The 10,505-nt window shown below is 48.9% G+C and overlaps 1 protein-coding gene across 1 annotated transcript; it reads right to left on the bottom strand.

The window, feature by feature from the left end:
• Positions 1-4,550: 4,550 nt before the first annotated feature.
• GPR174 (G protein-coupled receptor 174) lies at positions 4,551-5,534 on the bottom strand. Its single transcript, XM_009881768.1, has one exon. It carries the CDS (start codon positions 5,532-5,534, stop codon positions 4,551-4,553), a length of 984 nt encoding a protein of 327 aa, XP_009880070.1.
• Between the last annotated feature and the right edge of the window lie 4,971 nt (positions 5,535-10,505).

Genomic DNA, 10,505 nt, shown 5'->3' with positions numbered 1-10,505 from the left:
TTTTAAAACCCACTCTGTAAAAATTTTTTTTTTTTTTTTTTTTTTTTTTTTTTTTTGGTCTTTCTACTGGATGGGGTTGCCTTGTATCTGGGTCACTCGCTGTGGTTTTGGGCTTTCTTTAAGTTATTCAGGTTTGAGGAGTGGTGTCCAGCAGTGCTGTGTTTGATGCTCTGTGTGCCTTTATGGCCAACGAGCTGTTTTTGTGATGCTGGGGATGGTACTGAACACCTGGAGGTGTTCAAGGCCGGGTTGGATGGGGCTTTGAGCAGCCTGGTCTAGTGGGAGGTGTCCCTGCCCATGGCAGCGGGGTTGGAACTGGATGATCTTCAAGGTCCCTTCCAACCTAGGCCATTCTATGATTCTATGACTCTTTTTTTTTTAGCCTCAAACAGCAAAGTGAAAAAGGAAGTAAACACTGAAGTAAAAAGTGTCAAAGTTTGCTGCTGGTGCAGCCTTAACCAGAGCAGGAATATCTAACACCAGCTACAGAGAAATGGGGAGTCTGCTCAGGACATTGAGAAACCAGATGACAAAATAGCAGATAAAATCTAGTGCTGATAAAAGCAAAGACGTGTATGGGGGAACAAAAACTGTGCTTAGGTAAGAGGAGCCATAAATCAGCACTTTTCATGAAGAAAGGAGATCTTTTGAGTTATGTGGATAGCTCCTGGGCGATGGCCGGTGATGTCAGAAGAGATGAAGAGAACATTGGGAATGTTGGAGGCCCCATGCCGTGGCCACTGGCATGTGGCCCTGCTCCCAGCCGGGAGGTGGCTGGGGGTCCCGAGCGTGGGTGAGACCTCACCTCCGCCGAGGCACGAGTAGTGCAGAGGAGGTGAAAAGGGAACTGGCCGCTCGTGGTGCAAGAGGAAGGAACACCGAAAGATGTTGTCAGGTGGCCGGCTCAAAGCAACAGCAGTATGTTTCCGAGCAACGTACGTATAACTGAAAGAGGGAATTCATTGCCACTGGACTTAAGGGATCGTTTGGTTCGGGCGTATGTTGGTCAAGCAGGTTGGAAAAGAGCTTTTCATGGCTCTGGAGAACAATGTTTTCAGCGCAGCTGCAGGAAGCCCCTCACCAGCGGTTGGGGACGGCTGTGCCCGGGCAGGACTGCTGCCCACAGCCGGCGTTCCAGCGCTCTCCCCAAGCCCACCATCAGCAGTGAGTGAGCCGCTTCGACGGGCTCTGATTGACCTCAAGGCAACCATCTTGCGAAGGTGTAAAGAGGGGAACGGGAAGAGGGACAGGCGTGCGCTCCCACTTCCACAGCAACCGTCGCCTGCAAGTAGCTTCAAGTCTCAATGTGGGGAAAAAAAGAAAAAAAAACCAAAAAACAAAAAAACCAACCCCCGTCATGTCTCTTCTCATGATGACAATGACAAAGGAAGCTGTAAGAAGCGGCGCCTGAGGTGTGATGAAATCGCCTGCAGCTGCTGCAGGCGGCGCCTGCACTTTCCGCAGCACGTGGGTTCGGAGGCACAGGGCTGTGTGGGAGTCGATGGAAACAGGGGGGCTGCGATGTGCGGCCTTCAGAAACACACTGAGAGCTTTACTTCCACCCAAAACTGTGTCATCCTCATTCGCCTTGTTTCATGCATGAATAAGGCTTCCCAAAAAATCTTGGTGCTGCTTCTGAACGGTTTAAGGTCCCCAAGCATCCCCTGAGACTTTCCCTGGGTCTGTACTGCTGCCACAATACTTTTTCTTTTGGCCTAGCACAAATTAAACCTAACTCTGTTTGTGTCAAAAAGTCACTTGTCACTTCAGCACAAAGTCTGCCTGGCAAGGGTGTTGGACGAGAACTCAGTGCTTTGCTTCTCGGCAATAACAACCCTCTCAGGGAAGAGATGCTTCTTGAGCAACCAGAGGGAATACTTCATGCAGAATAAAGGGAATGTTTTGGGGTGGTTTTTTGCTCTCAGTTACATTCTCATTCAGATTCCCAGTCCAGTGCTGCAGACCACATTTATTACTCAAAAGGCTTTCTGGAGAAAAGATTTCTGTGGGAATATCAGCTTCTGCAGCTTTGAACAGGCTAGTGGAGACCTGCAGCCAGAGCTGAGCAGCATCCAGGTGAAGATAGGATTTTTCCTGGTGCAGAGCTTGAAGCTGTACAGAAAAGTGATCAAGTGGGAATTGCTCCTGCCTGCTACAGGGCATTACTTGCCTTCTCCAAACCTCCTGTGCGTCATCCCCGCTTGAGGCTTTCTTGGGTGGCAGAAATGCAGCAGAGCATCTCTCTGCTGGTGTGCGATTGCTTCAGGGCTCGAGCCCATGGGCTGCTATCATGAATCCTGAGCCATCAACAGGGTGTGAAAATATACTTTCTGTTGACCTAAATAATATCTTGATTCTCCAGATGTCTGTAGCTTGTGAGACCTCTGCACTGGAGAGCATGTCCCAAGCGCATCCCACCTGGAGCAGAGTTGCTGCGGCAGGGGGAGGGAGGCAGGTGTCTCCCAAATTTGGCGCATGTGAGCTACCGCGACTATTACACCAGACTTCCTGTAAAAAGAGACCGTTAATACTAATGTGAATAAACCACATCGCTATGGCAGCGGGGGAAACGGCTCGTGTTGCACCCACGGTATTTTCTGGGGGGGGGGAAACTTAAGCTTATTGAGGTTTTTATCATTGAACAATCTCTGAACTTCTGACACCACTTTGTGTAACATCTTTTCCCCTCAGAAGCTAAAAGTAGCTCTCGGGGGTTGTACGGGGCCATCCTGCTCCCCTCCCACACGGCCGGGGATGGGGAACAGTGGCCAGAAAGGACGGTGATGGGCTTGTGCCGGTGCTGACCTTCAGCTAGAGGAATTCATGTCGTCTTGGTAAACCTCTCGTGGGGAGCAGATGAGCTGCTGCTGTGTGCAGCAGTGTGTTTTGTCCCTTTGCAAGCCAGAGTTTTGCTGTTCTCCCCAGTGCAAGAAAGAGGTTGAAATAATTTTGAAAAGGTATCTAAACTGTTCTGCAGGTGCTCGAGAGGCATCGGCGGTCCAAGTGCTGGCCCATGTAAGTGTGTATTGGCGATGCAGGTAGTTACAGAGGGGAAAGTGGGCCAAGAGGGGTTTTTTTTTTAAAGGATTTTTTTTTTTATTATATACAACAGGAAATAAAAAAATAAATATTTTCTGTTGCTGTGAACAACGTACAGTGTGCTTCATGGTTTCCATGAATTAGCAGTGCTTACTCAGCGGACACTCAGGTACAGACACACTGGCTCAGACTGCTGTAGGGATGAGGTGGTGGCGTTTTGTTTTATTATATAGAAGGGTTTTTTAAAAGAAAAAAAAGTCTTTCTCTGTTCCAACGCTCTCAGGGATTCACATCATTTTTCTACAAAATATATATTTCTTTTATAAATTAAATCTATAAAACAGTATTTGCATTAAATAAAACCTAATATCATCACAGTATGTTCACATTTCAAAATGTAACATTTCAAATGTTCGCAGAAAAGTAACTTTTGCAAGAAGGTGCGAATGAAATACCAGTCCAGCTCAAAGCTTCTGTTGCTTGATTTTAAAGAAATTATTAAAAATGCATCTGCATTTGAGCCTTTTAAAAATCTCTCATAGCCTGTTGGGTGGCACCTTTGACTCTGCATATAGTGAGTTTAGTTCCCATTAGAGTGAACTTCAGAAAGGTTTGGTTCCTCTGACTGGGTTTTAATGACGCTGCTATTAATGAAGAGTGGATGTGATGGCACAGGGTCAGTTATAAGTGAAAGGGAAATATTTTGCGCCATTTTTGGTGAAAAGAGGACCTGAAATGGATGTCTAGCCTGAACGAATACCCTCAAAGCACAGCCCTGTGGTTAAAGCTTATCCAAGGCTTCAAACCCTGTGGCTTTAGAGCCAGAAATGGGAACTGATGGCAGAAAAATAGTGTCTGGATGCTTCAGTGACTTTGTGATTTGGGGGTATGTCATTTGCTACACCCCAAAATGGAGGCTTGGTTAACTATTTAAATAGCAAGTCCTTTGGGGCCACCTTACGCTCCTTGCTCCGTGGTCAGCATGGTTTGAGGCAGGCTATGGGCACTCTCCATAGAAATGAGTCACTCCTGGATTGTCTTCTGCTTCAGAAAAATATAAGTCTGTGTCACCTACTAATTTTTAAGATCAAATTCTTTCTGTATAGCAAGACTCCAAAATCTTCGGTGCCTCTTACTGAAGTTTGGGTGTGTGACCAGGACAAGGCCGGATAATGGCTCCACCAGTGACAACGGAACACAGCATCATCTCTTGCCAAGGGTCCGCATCCTCCTCCTACTGCCAAAGCTACCTGCTCCTGGCTGCCCAGCTTAGAAATAGGGCCTGTGGGAATTACACGGTGTTATTTGTACTCAGAGAAAATTTGCAACCAAAGTATTAAATCAACATATTTTCAGTCAGGTTGGGGTTTTTGTTTGTTTTTCTCCAACCCTCACTGAAATCAGAAGCAGCTTGTCTCAGTCATTGCTCTCAGTGCCCTGGGGGAAAAAAATTGCACCAAACCCCAAAATATAGTGAACGTTTGAAGTCCTGGCAACCTGGAAGGCCAGCACTAGCAGTACACGGTGTCCTCCCTGAGCACGTCTCTGGAGTGCTTCCTCACGTAACTGAAGCTGTCGAGCTGAATGCTCTCTTGCAAATCCTGCCTGGAAAGGCGTCTCCTGAATTCCTCTGTAGTAAAGTAGTAGATGATTGGGTCCACGCAGGAGTTCAAGCTGGCAAGGCACAAAGCTACAACGTGAAACACCGAGATCACCTTCTGGACGCACCCGTTTTTAATCTTGTTGGTTTTGACGAAGAAATCTAGTGGAAAGCTGATATGATAAGGTGCAAAGCAAATCAGAAATACCAAAGCACAGGTGAGAATCATCTTTAAAGCCTTTTTTTTCTCTCCAAGGTCATGTGAAGCTGAATTTTTTTCTTTTAGTGATAAGATAGTCTTCCACGAGCAATACAAGATGATAAGTAGGGGTGTTACGAACCCCACCAATTCACCTATCGTCACCATTGCAATGGAGGTGGGAAGGCCAACATCCTGTACGGGGAGATCCACAAAACACGTGGTGTTATTATCATTGTTGTGAAGTCTGAGAAGCAGGAAAGGCAAACAGCCAACGCAGACCACGACCCACCCAACGATGCTGATATACACATCACAGATGCGTTTGCAGTCACTGAATTTGAATGGGTGCATAAGAAACAAATATCGTCTTACGCTGATGCAGACCAAGAAGTAGATGCTTGCGTACATATTCACGTACTTCAGGTAGAAGCAAAGCATGCAGAGACCACTTCCAAATTGCCACGTCCTGGTCAAGTAGTAGAAAATCCTCAGGGGCAAGGACAAAACCTGCGATAAGTCGGCAATGGCTAAATTGATCATAAATATTACGGCCCTTTTAGTCTCTTTCATATACCCGTAAAAGACCCACAAAGCTAACGTGTTTCCTATTAGTCCAGGGATCAGGATGAAAGTGTACGTAATCGCATAGTAGGGCCTGAGGTCTGTTTCAGTGCAGGTCGAACTGTTCATCATGGTTGTGCTCCAGATCCGTGCTCAGCCCCGGCATGATATCATGTTCCTCACTCGTGTCCTGCAGCCAGGTTGTCCTCAGGTTGTTGGTGCTTAAATAAAAAGGTTCAGCCCTGGCGTCCGTGTGTGAGGCTTTGGTTACCAGATCATCGTGTCCACTATGGGGAGGAGATTTGTTATGGGGTGTGTGAGTTAATTGAAGTCCTGCTTATGTGCTTTGCTCATGCTCTTTGTCAGAAGTTACCAGACCTTACTCTAGTGGCTCGTAGGATTGACAGGGAAGGCTTTCACACCTAGAAATGCATTGTTGTGTGCCGAAGCAGTTGACAGTTCGTCACCGGAGCTGCACCTCTGTCACCTTTCAGGTGGCATTTTAGCCACTTCTCTCAACACCGGAGTTTGGAAACCGACGTGGCTGAAAGACAGAGAGGTGCAGTTATAACTCTGCGGGGAGACACAGGTCTTAAAAAGCAAAAGGTACAGAAAAGCTTGCAAAAGCGGTAGGAGCATCTCTCTAGCAGAAACCTATTGCTAGTGGCACCAGTGGTGGTCAGCTCTCCTCCCGCCTAGCAAGCACCATACCTCGCCCAGTGAAGGGAGGTGCAAAACCACTGAGATGGTTTTAGATATAGAAAGAAAAACAGAAGATGCGTTTAGTTGCTGCTACAAACCAGCCTGCAGTTCTGTACCAAGCAGAAATCACCCCCAGTCACAGGGTGTATTTAACTTGCTGCCAGATTTCTGCAGCTGCGTCTTTTCCATCTGAAGCTCCCTTTGCCTCTGGTTGCGTCAGTCTCCCCGTGCCCGAACGCGTGGCCAGCGCAGAGATGCTCTGGTAAGCACTGTCCCTGCATCCCTCCTCGCTGCCCCGCTGTGGGCAGAGAGATGCTCTCGCCTCGCATGGTGCTCATGAGTTTAACGCTCCCCTGGTCTTCCCAGGAAAGCCCTTGAGAAACTTCCCACCCGCACCACAGCTATAGACAGCCGAGAAAATGACAGAACGAAATCTGCTCCTTATGTAAATGAGCCTGACACACGCGCCTGAGAAATTAATATTTTCCACCGGTGCAGCCACTGCGGCACAAAGTGGAAGTCCCAAGTCAGTGGCTTTCACCAAACTGGGGTCAACTTTTTCATTTATCTTTCATAAATAGAATATAAAATATAAAATAGAATATAAAATATATTTGTATGCAAGCGGGGACAAGTTGCTCACAGTTTTTTCTGAAGAACTGCTGGCATTATATTAAATTTTACTTTCTCACAACTGCTTTTCCTAAGCCTTTCTCTTACCCACCTTGAGCACGTGACTGCTGTGGCTGTTGGAAATACCAGATATCGTCACTGAGATGACTGTAGGTGGACTTTATTTTAAAATTGTTTGCATGGTAAGCAGCTAATATTACTTGAATCTGTCAGACAAAAAAAAAAAAAAAAAGAAAAACAATCCCAGATCTGATAAATACAGAGAAAATTCAGATCTCTGCCCAAAATCTCTCAGGTTTGGCTTTTGCTTCAGCATGAAGAATTAACTTACAGATCCAAGTGGGAAAAGTTTGTAGGTACCAACCAAGATGCCAGAGGCAGATTTACAAAGGCAAAATTATATCCTGCTGCAACCCCTGATGTTTTTTCCTGTGCTTTGAGGTATAGGCATTAAAACGTGAACATTTCTTAATGAAGCCGATGTTCAGCACTTGCCAGTGTGACTGTGCTGAAACTTTGAAGTTGCTTTGGGTGGAAACTAAAAATCTACAAAAGGAAATGGGGATGGGGGGGGGTGTGTGGGATGGGACAGCTTTTCTGTGTCTATTTGTGTAGTTGCTCTTGCATACCATTGAGTAACGAGACTGAGATGTCTTCCTTTCTTGCAGGGAACCAGCATCTCACATAACCAGTTGAGCAAAAGGGCTTGTAAAATAATCCCGTTAAACTTCAGAAGCTACGATTAATAAGCTGTAGAGTTAATTAACCTTCTGTTCAAAGACTTTCCAATTCTTTTATTAATTCTCCACCCAATGTCCAATGCACAAACTTGCATGACCAACTCTAGAAATGTGAGTAATCTCTTTGTCATGCAGGAAAACTAATCGGTGCTCACATACACTTTAGGTTTTGTCTGTCACTAGTGGGTAACTTGGGCCGAAGGCTTTGGTTTCCGTTTGCTGGAGCTTGACTGGCACAAGTAACTGAGAGGGGGTTGTGGATGTAGCTGGTTTCTGACAGTACCTGTCATGCCCTGGGGTTTCTTGGGGCTCACCCGCGGCAGCTGGTTAACCGCTCTGGGGAGTCCTGCCAGTGGCACTCGCTTTGGGTGGGTTCCTCCCTTCTCCTCTGTACTGGGATCGAGCCAGAACAGTTGGCCAGGTGGTTGGAAATTGCCTTGCTGGGCTTGAAAAAGTGCTGACTATAGGTACGGGCAGAGCGGGCTGTTCTGGGAAAGCATCCAAAGCTGCTTAGTGGGGACTGGCGCTTATAGAGGATGGGAGGGATGCTCTCTTTCATGTAGGTATTCCATGGCAATGCTGAGGCCTTGTGAAGACGTGCCCGTCTTTACTGTTACAGCAAACTCCTCAGCATGATGTGTCCGGGCTTCCCGTCCAGGTCCTGGTCCTACCAGGGTGTCTGAGCACAACAGCGGTGTTGTATGTCCCTGGGCTGTGCCCAGGCAGCAGGACCAGGGCACCAGTGACCGGGTGCATCCTCTCACTCCCAGAGAGCCATTCCCAGAGAGGGAATGGCTTCAAGCTCCAACAGGGTAGATTTAGACTGAACATTAGGAAAGAATTTGTCACAGAAAGAGTGGTTGGGCATTGGAATGGGCTGCCCAGGGAGCTGGTTGAGTCACCATCCCTGGATGTGTTTAAGAGCCGTTTAGATGTGGTGTTGGGGGATATGGTGTAGGGGAGAACTTTGTAGAGTAGGGTAGATGGTTGGACTCGATGATCCCAAGGGTCTCTTCCAACCTAGACAATTCTATGATTCTATGAGAGCTCCTCCATTCCTCTTGGTTTTCCCAATACCAGCACTGTTCCCTGGGACGTGGGCAGCGGGCCCGGCAGAGCGAGGGTGGCTCGTGAGGAGCTGCCCAGCTTTGCCTTGTGTTGATTTGCACTTTTTTCACCCAGAGTGTCTCAACTTCTTGCCTGAAGTTTGCTCTGAAGCAGCAGCAGCGAGGAGCTCGGGTGACTTTGCGGTGCCATCGCTCGCTGCCCATACAGGTGTCCTGCTCCTGCAGAGGTACCTGTGCCCAGCCGGCACCGCTCCTGCGGACACTGCTCGGGCAGGGCTACGACTGGCTGGGGAGCATCTATGGGGTGTTTGCAAGATAAAGCCCTAAACCCGCATCACCCAGCTCTTCCTTCCACTGAGTTTTAAGTTGTTTTTTATTTTTTTTCCAAATAAGCTTGTCTTTCCTCTCATCTCTTGCCCAGGGGCTCCTGTCACCCAGTCAGGGAGCAGAATCACTCTCCCTTTCCTCTGGATGCATTCCCGGGTGGGTAAATCCACCCTACCTCCATCACTGGGCCGTGAGACACTCCAAGGGATGAACACGGAGCGGTCCCAGCCCATCTGTCTGTTCACAGCCCAGTGCACACACACGTGCACACTAGCACTTTCCCTCCTGTCCTCCCGGTGCCCGCATCTCCCCGTCCCCACTGCACAGCAACTTTCCGGCAGCACCGTCCCCTGCTCCCTCCTGCCCCAGGGCAGGGATGCGCCTGCAGCACCTTTAGCCTCTCCCCGGGGCTGCAGCCCCCCAGCACGAGGGGTGCCGGACAGCCCAGCGAAAACCGGGGAGAGGCGAGGGTGCTCACCCAGGGCACCCAGAAACTCCCCTGCAGGAGCAGCCGCCCCCGGAGCCGGGGTAAAAACACAGCAGTGTGAGAAACGGCGCTTTGGAAATCCCGAGCAGTAACATTGCAAAGTTCAGCCAAACATGCTAGGTAAAAACCAGCAGGATGCTAAAAAAAGCTCCAGAAAGAGGAAATTTTGTTTCGCATGCTCTGTGCTTGCTTCCCCTTGGCATGGCGGGGCGGGGGGGGGCTGGCGTGGCGGTAGGTGCGAGACTGTCCCCAGGCACGGCTTCCTTCTTCCCCCAAATGGCTTTTCCCCCCTGTATTTTGCCAAGGAGGCCCCACAGTCTGCCACATCAGGGCAACGGATGAAGACTTCTCATTTGTACTTAATGAGTCAGAAACACCAGGTAAGTTTTGTTGCCAGCTTTTACAACCAGGACTCATTAACACTTGTTAAAGCTGGGCTCTTATTGTGTAAAGTATTTTCTATATGCTGAAGGGCGGTCATATATATCCACGTGCTCCATATGAACAAGCGCAGGAGCTGGGGATGGGGGAGCAGTCAGTTACAGCCACAGCACCTGTGGGCCCGGGATGCAGCGGGGCTCTGCCCCGTGCCCACATCAGAGCCCATCGCACCCTCCATGAGCAATCAGGCTTCTCACCTGAGGATGGTTATAACTGCCTGGGTCAACCCAGGACCCTCGTTAGCAAATCCTGTGAGTTTTACCTCAGGAAGCAAAGCCACAGCAGCTCTTAAAACCCAGCTCGGTAGAGGAGAGGCCCTTAAATTAGTTTGGGGGAGAGCACCCCATGGCTGGGCACTGTGTGTAGGTGCTGCAGCATCATGCCTGGTCCCCTCTGGGAGCTCAAGTCCTTAGGGAACTCAGGATGCTGCCAAAGACCTCCTGCTCCCTCCCAGGACTGGGGTAAGAGATCAGCCTGGATGGATCCTGACACTAAGCACCTTTCTTGCAAGGATGGCTGCTAGTCCAGGTGAGCAGTGGGTCTGTAGGCACTCCGTGTTTGGTGTGGGGCTGGTATTTATGCTGTAAAAACACCTAAAGCCTGCGGCAGAGGTGACATGGGCAGAGCAGCAGCTGGTGCTGCCCCTGGTACCCTGCTGTCGTCTGCTGACTTACCCTCTTGGGGGGGGGGGGGGGGGGGGGGGGTG

This window comes from Charadrius vociferus, unplaced genomic scaffold (assembly GCF_000708025.1).
Source record: "Charadrius vociferus isolate BGI_N301 unplaced genomic scaffold, ASM70802v2 scaffold472, whole genome shotgun sequence".
NCBI lineage: Eukaryota > Metazoa > Chordata > Aves > Charadriiformes > Charadriidae > Charadrius > Charadrius vociferus.
Note: the sequence above shows the minus strand (reverse complement) of the source record. Positions and strands in the feature narration are given on the sequence as shown.

Coding starts and splice junctions, on each gene's coding strand:
- GPR174 (XM_009881768.1), bottom strand. CDS start 5,534: ATGATGAACAGTTCGACCTGCACTGAAACAGACCTCAGGCCCTACTAT.